General features: G+C 44.6%; 2 protein-coding genes across 3 annotated transcripts; one reads left to right on the plus strand and one right to left on the minus strand.

Moving 5' to 3' along the window:
* Positions 1-57: 57 nt before the first annotated feature.
* On the minus strand, positions 58-1,109 carry LOC131673867 (transcription initiation factor TFIID subunit 10). The gene is made up of 4 exons (XM_058952215.1): positions 975-1,109; positions 720-850; positions 583-647; positions 58-502 (listed from the first exon to the last, which is right to left on the minus strand). The coding sequence occupies exons 2-4, from the start codon at positions 834-836 to the stop codon at positions 301-303; spliced, it is 384 nt and encodes a 127-aa protein (XP_058808198.1). The 5' UTR covers positions 837-850; positions 975-1,109; the 3' UTR covers positions 58-300.
* Positions 1,110-1,345: 236 nt separating this feature from the next.
* LOC131673860 (dynamin-like 120 kDa protein, mitochondrial) lies at positions 1,346-6,927 on the plus strand. 2 transcript variants are annotated; one of them, XM_058952202.1, is made up of 18 exons: positions 1,346-1,540; positions 1,902-2,142; positions 2,215-2,350; positions 2,430-2,567; positions 2,924-2,968; positions 3,231-3,296; positions 3,374-3,531; positions 3,601-3,764; positions 3,824-4,088; positions 4,164-4,355; positions 4,426-4,610; positions 4,684-4,845; positions 4,910-5,097; positions 5,165-5,379; positions 5,441-5,698; positions 5,776-5,976; positions 6,047-6,251; positions 6,333-6,927. In XM_058952202.1, the coding sequence occupies exons 1-18, from the start codon at positions 1,512-1,514 to the stop codon at positions 6,395-6,397; spliced, it is 2,913 nt and encodes a 970-aa protein (XP_058808185.1). In that variant the 5' UTR covers positions 1,346-1,511; the 3' UTR covers positions 6,398-6,927. The 2 variants fall into 2 exon arrangements, with proteins under 2 accessions (XP_058808185.1, XP_058808186.1); XM_058952203.1 differs by lacking the exon at positions 2,924-2,968.
* The last annotated feature ends 11,539 nt before the right edge of the window (positions 6,928-18,466 follow it).

Raw genomic sequence — 18,466 nt, forward strand, 5'->3', positions numbered from 1 at the left:
AAAGTATGTTTCTTTTAGAACAAGGATCAAAGACATTTCTTCAAAAATAAATGGGTTTTTTTATTCGTGCAGAGACATTAGAAAATAAATATAAAATGCATTAAATAATTGTTACTTTGAAAATTGACACAAAACATATTAGTAAATGATTTTTTTGTCAGTCTATAAGATATAAAATACGATTGTCAGGATACAACCATAGACTCTAATTGTTGTTAATTCACTTCTTTTACAAGTGAAACAGTGATCTTTCTTTCTAAGTATACACAGTATTTTTTGAGCAATCATTGTGAAGATAGATTAAACAAAATAATGAGGCTTCTTAACAACAATTCCATATTCAGCAACTGCTGGTGTTAAATCTTCCATTGTTAATGTATACCGCCGATCTTTACCCTTGACTTTTGTATTTTGATTTGCTCCCCTTGTTTTACAATGCTGCAAAGCATCATTAGCTATTTCTGAGATAAACTTTTGAGCAGCTAACGAGACTAGTCTTACTCTGCAACGCATATTATTTTGTTTTAAGATATATTCTTTTTTATAAAATGCAATGAATGAATAATTAATGAGCATACGTACATTCTAGGATCTGTTGTGTTAAAGCCAGCTGTGTGTAAATAATGCTCGCTGATAGCATCAGGAACCTAACATAACATGCTTAAGTTATCATGATTATATAATGAAATGTATTTATTATAAGTAAAAACCATTCTTACCGTAGGTGTATAATCCTCCAGTTGAAGTAAAAATTCAGACAAAGGTTGACCTGCAGTCTTAACATCCTCTGTTACAGACTGGTCTTCACTCATATCTGTATCATTATTTTCTGCCATATCTACGCTTTTAACTGAAAATTGAATAAATTTTTTAGATAAAAAATTGTTAAGTATATGAATCAACGTTAACAATGCACGTACGATTATTTAATGTTTAAATAACTTAATATTCAAAGGCATTGCAAAATTACTAACCTTAAATACAACCAACTACGATGATGAAAGTCAGCTAACTGAAAAATGTACACACGGCATCCGCCACACGGACTAGGAGTACTAGGACTAGGACTACCTCACTGTAGGCAAAGTAGAGATTATGTCGGCAGAGTATATACGCGAACCAGCGGTTTCCATATGATGATCTCTAGTAAAATCGAGTCTATTGACAAATTTTCTTAGTTCAAACTTTTATTTGCACTGTCAAAAACATTTTTACTTTTATGACATTGTGTGTAATTATGTATTTATTTTACTGAAATAGATAAATTTTGTGTATATTTACTTTCAAGTTATGTTAATATGTTTGTGAAAATGAGGAGCTGCACGACTCTTCAGTTTTACGTCTGCAAGCTCAACGAGGAGTTCGATTTTACGTTGCTCTGCATTTTGTCGATGTTAAAGTGGCATGGATTGACATTAATTTTTGAAGATTTTATTTAAATAAATTGAATTTTAGAATATTTGATAGCAGTTGTATTTTAAAGTTTGAAAAGAGCGTGAAATCAAGAGAAAATGAAACAAATCCTATGCGGAAAATTTGGGTGAGCTTTTCTTTTTCATTTACCGGTGTTGTATTTATAATTACTTGATATATTTTTACAATATTTCGCAAAATTTTGAATTATTTTTTATTGAAATGAACATTTTACAGTACATTTTTTTTTATTTAGCTCATACGTTTCAACGACAAATGTTTTACATGCTACTCATTTTAGGTTATGTCTGTCATTTTTATTACTCGTTGAATGTGTTTTAATTAACTTCTTCGTCAAATATTTATGAAATTAGAGAATGATTTTAATTCACCAACTTTTTTAAAGAGTGCAGCTACCATACTGCATATAATTATTGATTATGCAACTTATGTTTATATGTTTAAAATGTGTTACTGTTCCCTTTCAGATATAATATTATGCTGGTATCAAAAACATCTCGTTATCCGTTTTCCATAGTGGGTACAAGAAATTTGACATCTGGAAAATTTCGTTATGTTAAGCCACTATTAGCTTCTCCACAAACACGCATCTTAGTCAATTCTCAAAGAAAATATGTTATGTTTGCTGGTAGAATTTTAAGAGGAGTACTAAAAATAAGATACCTGTTACTTGGTGGAGCAGTTACAGGAGGTGTTACTTTACAAAAAGTGAGTTTCTGTTTAAAAAAGTTATTATCTATGAAAGCATAGTTCTCATATTCTTAATATATTGCATTTTAGAAATATGAACAGTGGAAAGAAGGACTACCAGATTTGTCTTGGATCGATAAGCTTATGCCAACTGATGATCAGTGGAGAGATTTTAGAGGAGCCTTGATGACTATGAAAACTACACTGGCTGATAAAATTGAAATAGGTTTGTTGAAGCATCAATTACTTTTCGAACTTTTGATGGTCACATTTATTAAAAGCAACATGCCAAAAATTGTTAATAGATCCACATTTCAAAGAACTTGGTGAAGCAAAGTATAAAGAGTACACAATTTGGTTTAATCAAAGACTAGATGATGCCATAAAAGCTGCTGAAACTAACAAAGACAACAATAATCAAAATAATAATAAACCATCAAACCGTGAGTCACAATTAAAATGTTCTTTTGCAGAAATTTCAAGACCTACTTACGTTCCTGACCAGTCCAGTAAATGCTTTTGATCCTATTAAGTTCATTTCCTTTTATTCTAATTAAACGTGTCCAATATTAGTTATTTACAACTGCATTAAAAACTTTGTTACTGCGTACTGTTGTAATACAGTTTTATTAAATCACTTACCTTTGCAACATAATTATACATTTGTGACAATTGTTACTGCATCTCTTAGTTAGCCTAACAGTTATTCATTTATAATTTTCACAGTTTTTCCAAAACTAAAATGAATTGTTTTTTTTTTGGGGAAATTTTTGTTTATAATTTGGTCTGTTCTGTTCAGGTGAAATGGAAATGATCACAGCCTTTGCAAACCAAATTTATTCAGGTGTGTAAGAATATGAAAAGAGCATAACATTTAGTCTGTCCATTCAGCGTTATGCACTTTACTAACATCTTTTTTTTATATATTCGCAATTTCAAAAATGTTATTACTGAATGGGACAGACCCTTTTATGCTTTGCACAATTCAATAAATCATATTACTACTTAATAGTTATCTTTCATACATCTCAAATATTTTGTATGCATTGTATTGCTGAATTGAAACATACCACTTGATGTTAAATACTATAAATTTACAATTTTAGATGTCAAAGACGGAATTGTAACGAGTGCCACGGCATTTGCTCTTGAAGAAGACCGTAAAAAAACTCGTAAGTAGTATAATTTTTTAACGTATGTTTACGATCATTTTTCCACCTCCTCTTCATACTATCAATTTTACTTCTAGAATCATCACAGCAAAGGTTAGATGCGATGCACGATGAAGTAATGCAGATTCAATTGAAATATCAGCGAGAACTAGAGAGACTTGAGCGTGAAAATAAAGAATTGAGAAAGCAAATGCTGCTTCGAGGAAACTTGAAACAACCCAATAGAAAAATAAAAGTAATAATTATCGCAAGTAAAAAACACTTTTGTCAATGTGCTATTATCAATAATTTATTTTTGTTTTAGAAATCTCTTATAGATATGTACAGTGACGTTCTAGATGAGCTTAATGACTATGACAGTGCATATTCAACTGCCGATCATTTACCTCGAGTCGTAGTCGTTGGAGATCAAAGTTCAGGAAAAACATCGGTGTTGGAAATGATTGCTCAAGCTCGAATATTTCCGAGGTAATGAGAAAAGCAACTGAAATAAAAAAGGAGATTTATAAATGAAATAACTTTTATAGGGGTGGTGGAGAGATGATGACAAGAGCTCCAGTAAAAGTAACTTTAAGCGAAGGTCCTTATCACATTGCCAAGTTTAAAGACAGCACGAGAGAATTCGATTTGACCAAGGAATCTGAATTAGCTGAGCTTCGACGTGAAGTCGAATTACGAATGAAAAATAGTGTAAAAAATGGAAAAACTGTCAGTCAAGACGTTATATCGATGACGGTGAAGGGTCCCGGCTTACCCCGTATGGTTTTAGTCGATTTGCCAGGAATAATCAGCGTAAGTCGATCGTCAACGCAATTTATTGATCAACTCGATTTTTAGATTTAATAGATATATTTATTTAATTGACAGACTGTAACTGTTGATATGGCAGAAGACACTCGTGATGCTATCCGTCAAATGACTCAACAGTACATGAGCAATCCTAATGCCATTATTCTTTGTATTCAAGACGGTTCCGTCGATGCCGAAAGGAGTAATGTTACGGATTTAGTTGCTCAGATGGATCCTAGCGGCAAGCGTACTATTTTTGTTTTGACTAAAGTGAGTATTTTATTTTATATTTGTATTAAACATATATATGAAATATTGTATGTTTAACGCTTAACTGTAGGTTGACATGGCTGAGGAAAATTTAGCAAATCCTGAGAGACTGAAGAAGATTTTATCTGGTAAACTGTTTCCAATGAAAGCGCTAGGCTACTTCGCCGTTGTTACCGGCCGTGGTAGGCAAGATGATAGTATCCAGACAATAAAAGATTACGAAGAAAAATTCTTCAGAAATTCAAAATTATTCAAGTATGTTATTAAAAGAACATTTCAATGATAAATTTTAATTAAGGAGTTATCGAAATATGGCGTGATATTTCAGAGATGGATTAGCGATGTCTGGACAAGTAACTACTAGAAATTTGAGCTTAGCTGTAGCTGACTGCTTTTGGAAAATGGTTCGAGAAACTGTTGAACAACAAGCGGATGCCTTTAAAGCTACAAGATTTAATTTAGAAACAGAATGGAAAAATAATTTTCCAAGGTAAGTTTGATACATAATTTTGTTATTTTCATATGGTGATTAAATTATGTATTTATTTCCATAGATTACGTGAATTAGATAGAGATGAACTTTTTGAAAAAGCTAGAGGAGAAATTTTAGATGAAATCGTTAATCTTTCACAAGTTTCACCAAAACACTGGGAAGAGGTTTTAGCAAATCGCTTATGGGATAAAGTTAGTATGCATGTATTTGAAAATGTTTACTTACCTGCTGCTCAAACTGGAAATGCAGGTAAATTTCGTAATAAAAAAGAATTTCCACATTTTTAGCGCTAAGTTATAAAGGAATCATTTTGTAGGAAACTTCAATACAACTGTTGATATTAAACTAAAACAATGGACCGAGCAACAGTTACCGACAAAGAGTGTCGAGACCGGCTGGGAATGTCTGCAACAAGAGTTCCTAAACTTCATGCTGCAAGCTCGACTCAGTCCCGACCACGACGATATTTTCGATAATTTGAAAAATTCAGTAGTTCAAGCAGCCATCAAAAGGCATACTTGGGAAGATAAGGTAAGTTACAATATTATTTTATATAAAATGTAAACGATATTTAAAACTTATTTCTTTACAGGCATCAGATATGTTACGGGTAATTCAGTTGAATACTCTTGAAGACAGGAGCGTCAATGATAAGCGCGACTGGGATCAAGCGGTACATTTTCTCGAATCGTCGGTCAAAGAGAAACTCCAAGGTACCGAGCAAGTACTACGCGACATGCTTGGACCAGGACGCAGCGAAAGATGGTTGTATTGGAAATATCAGACTGAAGAGCAGCAGAAGCGCAATAACGTTAAGAATGAGTTGGACAAAATTCTGTACTCTGATAAGGTACGATAATATCTTTATGATCGTCACTTTGTCAAATTTGTCAAAATTAATAAGGATAAATTGTTTTTTTGGCTCAGAAACATTCTCCAACTTTGACGCAAGATGAATTGACAACTGTGAGGAAAAATTTGCAGCGAAACGGACTCGAAGTAGATAACGAATTTGTCCGTGAGACCTGGCATCCAGTCTACCGAAGATTTTTCCTGCAACAAAGTTTGTCGAGAGCATACGATTGCAGGAAAGGATATTATCTTTATCATACTGGTCACGATGCAGAAGTACGTAAAGAAAATTTTTTTTAATTTTCGATGATCTTCTCGCACTGCATTATTTCAAATATACGTTTAGATGGAGTGTAACGATGTTGTGCTATTTTGGAGAATTCAGCAAATGCTGAAAGTAACGGCAAACGCCCTACGCCAACAAATTATGAATAGAGAAGCACGTAGGCTTGATAAAGAAATTAAAGAAGTATTGGAAGATTATAGCCAAGACAATGATGTTAAGAAACTACTACTTACTGGTAGAAGAGTTACACTGGCAGAAGAATTGAGTAAGCAGATTTAATTTAAAAATTTTAATTGTTTAGAATAATTTGAGAAGTTGTTCATTCATGATTATTATATTTTTTTAGAACGCGTGAGACAGATACAAGAGAAGCTTGAAGAATTCATCCAAGCATTGAACAAGGAAAAGTGAACAACAGGATGATAGTGCGATTTTTAAATAAGAAACAAATTCATATTGACAAGTCAATGTTGTCGATGAAAAAAAAAAGAAAAGAAAGGGACTCGAGAGTAAACCGAATTACTCGCGTCGAGTGCTGTGAAATATAAGTGCCACTTGTTGAACAAGTGTAAAAAAGCAACGTAGTTTATTATAATTATAATTTTTTTCTTTCGAACATCAAACAAAAAAGTTACAAAATCGAAAGCGATACGCGTGCGGCAGAAAAATTTATCAACATTTTGAAAAATGTATTGCATTGTTACGATTGTACATTATATATAATACTTGTAATTAAATTTCTTCATTGATTTCATATTATTGAAAAGAAGCAGTTTGCAAATGATTGAATGTACATCCCAAGATTTGTTGATTTTTGATGATTGATTGAGTGATTTGTATTTAAGTTAAAACATAAAATCCACTATCATCGGTTTTGGCAGTATGTTATTGCAAGAAAAGGCGCATTATTGTGTTGATGTAAATAATCTAATAAAGATATAATCGAAACAAGCTCGTATCTCATGATTAAAATTAAGAAATTTCGAAAACCCTCTGAAGGAAAAGTACCCCATCTACCGTCTCCTAAAAACAACAATAAATGAATAAACACAAAAAAGAAAGAAAAGAGATAGAAAGAAAGGAGTGAAATCCGCCACTATATATTCCGAAACGCGAAACCGCCAGCTACTTACCGAAAAAAAGCCCTCGCATACGCTCGCGCGCGCTCGCAAATGGAATAGCCACAAGCTCTGCCGCCGCGTGCAGCGCGGCGTAATTGCCGAAGCCCCGCGCGAGCGCGAAGCGTCCGGCGGCGGTGGCGGCGGCGGCACTTGCGATGCAAATTGAATTTCGAGCTCGCGTCCTCTCCCACCCTAATTTCGCCGATTCTTTTTTCCGCGCTCGCCTCGCCTCGCGCGCGGATGATTATATCGATCCGTCGCTCGCATCAAAAAGTCAGCGCGCTCCAATTTCCAGCGATTACGTAGCGAGCCCGCAAAACGGCCGTCTATATGTGTACGTAACGTTGTTCGAGAACTGCCGGACTGACAGGTTTGATTTCGAGCTGCCCAGTATAGGGTATTTTTGGCCAAACGCGCGTCCTTTCGCCGGCTTATATGTATATAGAGAGAAAGAGAATATATATATTTATACATATATATATATATATATATATATATATATATCACGTTGCTCATCTTATCAACAACGATGAATCAACTTGCAAGCTCCGAGCCGAAATATTACTTATCGCTTTTATGCAATCGTCGACTTCCTCGCGAGTAGCAACGAAAAATGAAAAAATCGTCGACGCCAACTCTCCTCTCTCAACGACTCGCTCCCCCCGAAAAAAAAGAAACGAAAAGAAAAAAAATTGCTCTCCGCTCGCAATTAGCTCCTCTAAAAAGCGTCGCTTCGCTCGCCAACAAAAAGAAGAGCGCGGCGCGCGCGCGTCAGCGAGGGAAAAGCGCGCGGGGCGAGAGAGCGCCGCTGGGAAATAGAGGGAGAGAGGAAGAGCTTTCGCGCTCGATCGGTGGCAGGCAGGCAGCGGCGGCGCTTCGCCAATTTCGAGAGCGAGCCGAGCGTGAAGCGCATTCCGCCAGCTTAAAGCCGAGTGCTTCCACTACTGGGTTCTGGCGCACGTGCTGCTGCTGCTGCCGCCGCCACCGTCGCTGCTGTGGGTGGTATGAGGTGGACGCTGTTTATGGCTGGATGAGTTTTCTCGCTGCGGAGCTTTTTTTCGTCGAGGAGGATTGAGATATTTCTCTCTTTTTTTGCGTTGTTACGCGCACGTTGAAAAGTTTGATTTTTTGTACGGAAAGCTTTTTTTGGTCAAAAATTTTCAATTGCAAATGCTGTAGTTCGAGTTTGTACAATTAATTCTTATGATACTTGGAGAGTTACGGTTAATAATTACAATACTTGGTTTTTGAAATTTCAATAAATCTTCGGGGGATTTCTTGGGAACTGCCAATTTGACGAGCTTGCAAATAACACACACAGCGTAGGATCCTGATATTCAGTCGTAGAAAGATACAACAATTCATTGCAAAGAATTCAGTAACTAATAACCTGCTAGAATCAAGTTCGGAACATCTTGGAATAAACCATAAACGACATAGTTATAGATATGAAAATTTGCAGTAGATCTTAAAATAGATCAGCTACGTTTGAATTTTCTAGTTCAACAGTTCCTCGTGTTTAGTTTGGATAAAGATTCCGCGTATAACAATGGAAATAGTAAGCATTACCTAACCAAGGACGCGAGGCAAGTACTGGATGTGTAGTCGCCAGCTGATCGATCGTAGAATCAAAACGTAAGGTAAGCAACATAAGCTTCCACGGTCGAACGGAAAATGAATACACGTGTGACTTTTGCAGGTGTTGTTGGAAGCTGACGACGTAGAGCCGCTCGTAGTCGACATGCCGAGACTCATGTCGAATCTGTTCGAAAGTAGTATCGACTATGCGATACCGCCTGAACGACTTCACGGTATATCACGCAGGTGAAGTTATGGGCGGTACGAGTGCTATCAACGGCATGATGTACACGCGCGGAAGTAAAGCCGAGTACGGCGATTGGGTAAGGCAGTGACAACGAAGGCTGGAGTTAGAACGACGTATTGCCTTACTTAAAAAAGTCGAAGAACGCAAGGGAGCCCGAGGTAACAGTTCGTTTAATCATCCGTTCGACTACATTCGCGGATATTCAACTTTTCACGCGGACACACTTGATGGATTATCGCCGAGTATTTGCAGTATCACGGCGCTGGTGATTTTCTAACTGGACAAAATGCAGCGACGTTCACATAGATGCTTACAAAGAGCTGGCACTTGGCGAGACTCTCGACTACAACGCAGGTGATCAAGTCGGCGTGACTCGCTATCAGTACACAAACATCCACGGAACGCGCGTGAGCTTTAACGGAACTTTTGTCCGATCTCGTTATTAGGCCATACGCTCGCATCCTGAAAATTCTCACATAGACAAACGTTGGCGTCCAAAGAAGTCATCGTCTCGGCCGATTTTGCGAAGGCGACCGAACTGCTGATATTATCGCAAATCGATCCGAGGAAAGATCTGCGCAACGATCCAACATAACGGTCATCGAGGACCTACCGGTGGACCTCAACTAATCAAGTGATCACTGTTTCCTAGGTCAGCTGATAGTGTCGAACAATTTCAAATCGAGCGCTATCGACGAGGCGACGAAGAGTCAGCTATTCCGGGTGGCTCAACACCCACGAGAGTCCGCAGTCGGGACAGATTGGAGAAATGGCCGGGAGCCGCCGACGTCGAGTGCGAATTTGGCGACGTTGCCGTGCAGTCCGACGGAACGCCGGGCAACCTCACCGTCGCCACGATACTTGTCGCACCGCAAAGTCGAGGCTCCGTCAAGCTGAGCAGAACGCGGCCCTTGAATTCCCAGCTCGGCATTTCGGTTCAATTATCCGGCCGACTCGCGCGACCTAGAGGTCCTGGTGAAAGGACTGAATTTCGCTCGCAAAGTGGCCAACAACGAGTCCCTGAAGAACGCCGGCTTGAAACTCTCTCGAGGCGCAGCTGCCGGATACAAACATTTGGGTTTCGACAGCAACGATTACTTGAGGTGCTCACGGTTAGGGAAACGGTATGCCGTTCACATCGCGTACGGGATTGCACTACTCGCAAGATGGGGCGAGGAGGTGACAAAGCTGCAGTGGTGGACCCTCAACTGAAAGTGCCTAGTATTCGTGAATCGAGAGTCGTCGATGTATTGGTCATACCTCGAGTGACTGGAGTAAACGCCAACCCACCGACAATTATGATCGGCGAAGATGGAAGTGATATGATTAACAAGCAATAGCTGTAGCGAGGATCGAATGTGCCTGTCGATTTTCATTTCATTCGTCAACTTCCGCACGACTAAAATATCAGTGTTTTGCAGTTCCGCGATTGATTTTTGCATAGCTTATTATGTTGAAACCCGCTACGTTATGCAGTCATTCGAGTTGGCACTGTGCGAATTCTCGATCGAATTTTGAATCCCTTCGAGAGCAAATATTAACGACGTGCTTCCCCATAAATAAATGTTCTGCTCGCGTCAACTATTTCCGACCCTCAAAAAATAAAAAACCACCCCCTCCCCTCCCTTACGAGCACATCGTAATCCAATATAGTTCAAGCCCTTCGAAGCCCTCATACATTCGTATGCAGACGGTAGAGAATAAAGCGACAGCGGCTTGCCCGAGGAGAGAGAAAAAGCAGATTCCCTTGAGAAGAGCCAGGCAGCAGCGGCAGCCCCTCTGCGCTGCAACCCTTTACTAATTGAAGCTCTGCAACGCTTTTCTTCTTCTCTGCGAGGCTACACTGCACAAGTGTAATATATCGGTGGTCGGCGACGAAATTACCGATTGGAAAAATACGCGTCGAGAATGATTAACGCGAATGGATGGGCAACGAATTAACAAATTACATTTGCTATCAGTACGCGAGCCCGAGGATACAGATTGGAATAATTTTACAATTATGGCCACTCGCCGTCTTGTACCTGCTTCGAAATAAAGCTAGGAATAAGATGAATTTCGCTAAGCAACCGAACGTTTCATTCTGCTGACGAGGCAGCTCATCTCGCGGCAGCAGCTGCGCGCGTTAATTTTCAAAGCTACGATTGCGATAATCAAATGTCTTCCAGCAAGATTGTCGCGTATCCATGAGCTGATATGTAACGATGGAACAATAAGTCCCGAGCGCCTCGGAAAATCGGGAAAAAATTACGTCCCTACGGAGTGAGCGTGCGAGGCTTACGGCAGGCAAATCCCACCGTCTGAAGGTAAGATGCTTCGAGAGAGATTGGCAAGCTGAAAAGCACGAGAGTCCTCTTGCCGCCAAACTCTCCGTTTTCGACGCGCGCGAACTTGTCGCAATAAGCGCGCGGACAAGGGTTGCTCAGGGGAACGCGCAACAACACGCCCACGTCAAGCCTCGACGGATATATTTTTCGGCTGGCGCTTCTTCTTCCGATATACTCTCGTATCCTTTGCACGGCAATCCGTCGGAATATGGCAACGCCCAAGGTATTTTTTACTTTTCGAGCTGCGTCCCTCCAGAAATTATCGTGCTTTTAGCAGTCCGCAATGGAGGGAGAATTTTTCGCGGATTTGCATATAACCGAGGGCGCAAATCCCGCTCACTGCTGACCCGTCGCACACGCCATTTCCCCCGATACTCTCGCTCGCACTGGCTTTATACGGGCGAACCCGGGGGCGGCGAGCGAGCGCGTTTCATTCGCGACACGTTCGCCTCTCTCGCCGCGTTATTTTTTTTTCCCCCCGCCGCCCGCGGAGATTATCAACGCGAATCGTAGGAGAACTTTTTCGGGAACGAGGCGCCCGAGAGATGTGTATGATTGAAGACAGGCTTGATCGACGCGATCGACGCACCGAAAAAGGAAAAAACATATAACCGACGCCGTTCGGCCGAACTCGTTGACATTAACGCGTGCAGTATGGCGACAATTCCAAATACGCAGATAAGTTCAGGCAAACTCCAAGCGGATTTATCTGCGAGAGCGTGTGGCCGTGGCGACGAGAGAGGTGCGCGCGGCTCGCAATAGCCATTAGCGCGCGAGAGGCGAGAGGAAAAAAAAGGCACTCGCTGCCGGCAGATCGGGGAGCGCGTCGTAAAATGCAGGCCGCGCGCGCGCGCGTTGGCAATTAGAGAGGCAGAGCGGAGCGGAGCGTAATCAGCGAGCTAGATTGCCCGAGGAATTTCCGAGACCCCAGCCGCTGTTACCGCCGGATGCTTTGCCAGCGCGATCGCGCAATAGATCACGGGCGCCGCGCGGCCTCGAGCGCGGAAAGCCGCGCTCCTCTCGTTCCCTTCGCGTCCGCTTCGCGACGCGCGATTATCGAGCTGATGAATTCGCCGATGCGCTTTTTTGCCAGGCCAATCGATATCGAAGCGGCCGACGGTCGATCGAGGCATTTTTGTGATTGTCGACGGGCGGCCCGGAAAATCGGTTTGAAGCGAGTTGAAAGCGCGGCGGCCGACAGGCGGGTCAGTGTGCATCAATTTTCCACCAGCCAATCCGTCGGCCGCCAACCGACTTTTTCGTACGCGAATGGCTCACCTACCGTGGAAACTTCGAGTGCGCATTGTCGCGATGGCGCGAAAAAAGAAACAAGGAACGTCGCGCGGCACGTGATAGAAGCAATTCGGCGGCGTGGCACTTCAATAACTGTAAGAGTCGGCGAGGCATTCAGACGTGAACGCACGCACCTACCTTAAGGCTATGTATATGCAAAGAGAGAGAGAGAGAGAGAGAGAGAGAGAGAGAGAGAGAGAGAGAGAGAGAGAGAGAGAGAGAGAGAGAGAGAGAGAGAGAGAGAGAGAGAGAGAGAAAGGGCAGGGGGAGCTGCTGCGGTGGCTATCAAATCAAATTAAGTCGTCGCGGCGCTGCACATGCACGCACCTTGCATTCAGATGAGTCTACTTTCCCGCGGACCAAGCTGCGACGCAACGGAAGCGAATGGCTTCACTAAAGCGCCGACCATTTTTAAAATATTTTTTCATATTTATTTATTTTCTTTTGCTTTCGTTACCTTGGACAATAGCTTTTTATCCGAATGATGTAATCACAGAAAGTCTACTTACGGACAAAAATTAATGTTCGACTCAATCGCACGTCGATGATTGAGTAAATCACGCTATATATAGTTCCGCGCATCTACGTCCAGAAGCTCGCACGATTGTCGAAGGCTCTGAAACCCGGCAACGCCATGATTTTCACGAAACGCGACCTATTTGTACGCGTCCTTCGGATTTTTTTTTTTTTTTTCCTTTTTTCGCGGAGCGAGCGATTAATAAGTCAGTTTTCTGTTCCGAAGAGCATTGGCGTGCAAACGTACGCCTGAAAATACGTAAGGTCGACGCGCCACGGCGCGGTGCATCGCGTTGAATGTTTAAGAGATTGTCGTCGCGACAGTAGCTGCGAGCAAGATTGCTGGCAAAAAGCGCGCGCGACTGCAAATGGAAAAGCTCCGTGCAGATGATATCGCTCGTGCGCGATGCATCTATTTATATATGTATACATATATATATACATATATATATATGTATATATATATATATAGATATATAATTGCTCGGGGCGGATGCGAGAATAGGCAAGCAGGTCGCGCGACACGCGAGCCTCATTATCAAATCATACGCCGAGCGCTCGCTCGCGCCTGTCTGCTCGATCGATACAGTCTGCTCTTTCTATATCTGCACTGCTCTCTCTCTCTCTCTCTCTCGCTCTGCCTCTCTCTGTCTCGCTCTCTGCTAGGAGGATATGGAGTTGTAAAGAATTAGAGTGCTATGGCTGATCAGCGGATGTCGATAATGAGATCATTTTTTTCTTTTATTTTTTTAATTATTTCATCGCGAGCACTGGCTTATTTAGCAGGAGAGGGGCAGCGTGCTCCATATTCATTTATCGATCGACATCCCGACGGCGCTGGTTACTCAATCGGCAGGTCGGATGCTTTCCAGGATTGGAATGCGCTCTCGCTCGCGAGGCAACTTTTTGCGGACGCGAGCGACCGAGAGCCGGCGACAAAGGCGCAGCTCGGCCCCGACAAACTCCGCACGTCACGCGCAAGACAGCAGCGAATCTCGGACCCCCTCTCTCGCGTCTCTCGCCGGCATGCGATTTATCAAGAGCGCGCACGCGCTTAATCCGCTCTTTCTTCGGCCGTCCGCGGCAGGCGCAGCGCGGCGCGCCCATTCCAGCCCCCCCCCCCCCCGGAGGATTAATCAACGAGAGGCCGTTCCTCGGTTCAATGAGCCGCGAACGAGAGACGACCCGGAGCTCGCGTTATATTATTTCGGCGCGCGAATTACTTTCGAAGCGAGAGAAGCAGAGTTGCGCCGCAAAGGACGTCGCGACTCGTGTCGAAACGGCCGATACCCGTCGAGTAACGTCCGTGGTCTGTCCGGATCAATTTCGCGCGGACGCGTTGCGCGCGACTGCCGCGCGTCGATATATCCCGTTCGCGCGGTACGCCGCCCGCAAATGAGCGGCATCCGATTCGACCTCTTGCAAACGCGAGCCGTAACTGGATTTCGCGAAACGCGCGCGAAACGGTGGGGAGGGAGGCGAATAGCAGGAGAGAGAGAGAGAGAGAGAGAGAGAGTCTCGGGCGTCCGCAGCGAACGAACCAAAGAGAAAGTAAAACCCGGTACGCGCGCTCGGTTCCATCTCCGTTCGTTAACGCTCGGCGACGGCCAACAATACGTCGTCGTCGCGTCGCCAGTGGCTAGGTACAAGCTCCCCCTGTCTACTTTGTTTTCGTCGCTTGCGTGCCGAGTGTTCATCCGGAGATTAGGCAGCGCGCGCATCTCTCGTTCTTTCGGTCTGCTTTTTACGGATTAGCTCCCGACACGTAGCTTGCCACCGTAATGTAAGGTTTTTAGCAACGTGACTGTGAGATATGGCGGCTCTCTTCTTCTTTCTCTCTCTCTCTCTCTCTCTCTCTCTCTCTCTCTTTGTTATTCGGGTGAGATTCGCGGCTGCGACAAGCAGAGATAATTAAGTCTCGACGAATTTTGTCGTGGGCTTTTCGGTTGACTAATTGTGGAATGAAAAGTTATGTTACGAGGAATTATACGGAGCGATAAGTCACGATTAGCTGGTTAGATTACGTTTGAGTTGTCAGATGCGCGGGTGATTGACAGTTAGATTTCGTTACCGCGTTTGGACGTAAAGGCTGACATTTTGGATCCCACACGTCTCTGTCTATGTTAAACATTGTACGAAAACAAGTCGCTCAAATATTGGCTGTGCTGCAACATTACGAATAGAAAAAAGCTCTTTGCAAATAACGACGTGCGAATTTCGTAAATATCGAGCCTTAATGCGAGCTTCAAAAGCAATCATCGCACGCCAAAAAACAAAAGCGAAAAAATAAAAAGAAGAAAGCAGAAAAGAAAGACGAGAACCAAAAGCTCAGGCTCGCCAGCAGTTGAGTTTTTCGCACGCACGCACACAAACACACACGCACGCGCGCGCACACACACACACACACAGATGTTCCAAGACACATCGTGAAAGCGGCGCGTCGAAGCGTCAAGCTCCTCGCGTCCCCTCGTCGCTCGAACGGAAAGGGTGTCAAGATACACGCGCGCCGAGCGGCGGAGTAGCGGTCGGGCTTTAATGGGCTGCACGCGCGCGCGCGCGCGTCGAGCGCGGACTTGACGGCGCGCCAGCTGTCACTCGGCGTTTACGCCCGGTAATGAATAGCCCCGGCGCCTCGCTGCAGCTCGCGCTTGATTTACCCTTCGCCGCGCGGCGCGCATTCCCGACCAGACGCGCGCGTGCGAGCTCCTTTCAAGCCGAGGATTATTGATCTCGAAGCTCGGTCGGACTTGCCGCCGGATATCGCTCGCCGCGATCGGCGCTGAAAATATATATATACACACACACACACACACACACACACACACACACACACACACACACACACACACACACACACACACACATATACATAAAAGCGCGCGGCCGTGCGCGACAAATCGCGAGGCCGTTGTCGGGGCAGCCGTCGCCGCTACGCAACAGCTGCGCAGGTTGTATTCCCAGTGAGCTTTTTAACCTCGACTGCGATATGCCCCCCCTCCCCCTCACCCCCGCCCCTTCACGACCGCTCTCTCGGGCGCTCTTCTCCGCGCTCCAACGACTATTGCCCGTATTGCTCGCGAGCTTGGAATTGTGCTAGCGCTTTTTTCTTTTCTTTTCCTTTCTATTTTTTTCTTTGGCGTCGAGCAATAAAAGCGCGGCGTCGACACTCCGACGCATCGGCGCAAGGTGTAGCTGGTAACAATTGGAAAGCAACGTGTTTTTAACGAAGATCGCAACCATTCTCGGATAAGAGGTGGTCAGGGCCGAAACGCGCTCCGCTTTGCCGATCTGCCCGACGGCTCCTCGAAAAAGATCGTATATTTCCCGCAGCCAGCCGCACTTTTCTGTTCTCTCCCTTCGCGCGGCCATGATTCATCGACGCTATATACCAATAAAATTCGCCACCCTCCCTTGTTTACGATTAGAGAGAGAGAGAGAGAGAGAGAGAGAGAGAGAGAGAGAGAGAGAGAGACAGAGAGAGAGGTCCACTCGATTAGAGGCATTAGCGCCGCGGGGGCAAGCAAGCGCTTGAGCCTCGAATGATGTACGTCGTGTACGACGGGGGTGGACGTGTCGCTCTTATTTCTCTCCTAGTGTTTTTCCGTGCGTTGGTGATTGCATTATACATATATATACATATATAACGCGTAGTACGTACGTGATTCGAAAAAAGCATCGAACACTCCGCATCAGCGAGCGCGTCCACATACGCGACATCTGCAAATACTTCGCACGCGCGTCGGATTGATTTCCGTATCTCATTAGCGAGCCATCATGCCCGAAATCGTCGAACGCGCGCGCGATCTCATCGAAACGTAATAACTCAAGCGAGAGCGTCGGCGGCGACAAACGCAAATTGAAAGCAAGAAGCAGCGCGCGGCACACGCCGAAAATCCGATTTCTCATAGCGGGCACGTGCCGTGCCCACCGCCGTAAATAAGGGCGTAAACCGGCCGCGTGCCGCGCTAGATAGCCGATCGTGCCGCGGCTCGTGTGTGCGTCTGTGCGCGCGCGTAGATATATCTATCCCCCTTCGCCCCTCGCGACCAGCATAATCAGCTGTGGGCGCGGGAGCGTGTTTGTTTTTCTTTTGCCGAGGAGGGCTATGGATATCGCCAAAGCCGCGCGTGCAATTAGCGGAAGCGCAGCTTCTTTTGTTCTCGTTGCTTTTATGTTTCATTGATCGCTTGTTTTTCTTTTTTCCTTTTTTCTCTTTGCAGAGCGCCCAGCGGTTTGCCGAGCGCTCGGCTCGTCGAGTTCAACGAAAATCGAAAGAAACGAGAGACAAGCCGTAATTGCGAGTTTCGAAATTCGCAGGCCGCTGGAGGCACACGTACGCGTCCGGTCGAGGAGAGCAAAAAAGCCAACGACAGTCTCGAGCCGTCGGCGTGTCCAAAACAGGCGCGCGCGCGCGCGCGAGCATCGCATTATCGACAGACGGCGGCGGCGGTAAAAAAAGACGGGAGGTAAAAAAATAAATCGCGCAGTGTCGCGCTTTGACTTTCAAATCGGCAAGCCCATGCGCGCGCGTGTTTGTCTACTCGCGCGTCAATTTGCATGGGCGAGCTCGTCTATTTTCGGCTCGCGCTGAACGCGCCAACCGTGAAACTGCTACGCGTCGGCTCGCGTCAGAGCGAGATCCGCTCTTTTTGCCGTCGACCGCCGTTGTTGCTTTTATTCTCTCCGTTCGATTGTTTGCCGAGATATCAATTTTCGTTGTTGTTATTTATTCGAGAGACGCGTTCCTGGGAGAGATTCGACACAGCTTTTCCGCACCGACGAGTCTGATTTTGCGCGGATCACGGCGCCGCGGTTAAGCGATCGGGCACTCGCGTGCGCTCAAAACATTTGCCGTTGCGTGCTGCGAAGCGCAAGTCGCGGCGCGTCGCGCGGGCACGCGAGCGACGCGCGCCCGACGTCGGTGAAATTTCAGGCGTGGAAGCGGAGCGACGCGAGGCATGCCGGCGCGGAGCAGACCCGATCGAAAGGTGGAAAAAATTGCAAAGCGCGCCGAGATTAGACCGGCGGCCTGTCAAGGCAACGAACCGAGCGAGCGAGTCAAGAATAAAGCCGGGCCGTCGGAATTGCAGGTGCAGAGGTGCAGAAAGTATCGCGCGGAGCTCGCAAATGGCCCGGGGATTGGCGATCGCCGCCCAAAGGCGAGGAGAAAAAGAAAGGCGCGGCTAATTAAGCGTAGGAACCGGTCGTCATTGAAAGCGTAAAGTTCGGCGGGCGAGAGAAGCCGTATATCTATACGGGTCTCCCTCTCTCTCACTCTCTCGGGCTCGAAGCTAGAGCAGCTCGGCGCGGCGTAATAGCCTCGTTCCTGGCGCGCCGAGTGTCGGCTGCTATACAGTAATAGCTCTCTCGCATGCGGCGCGCACAGCGTGGGCGTCTG

The sequence above is a fragment of the Phymastichus coffea genome, unplaced genomic scaffold, assembly GCF_024137745.1.
Source record: "Phymastichus coffea isolate CEN01 unplaced genomic scaffold, Cenicafe_Pcof_1.1 PCOF00202, whole genome shotgun sequence".
Classification (NCBI taxonomy): Eukaryota; Metazoa; Arthropoda; class Insecta; order Hymenoptera; family Eulophidae; genus Phymastichus; species Phymastichus coffea.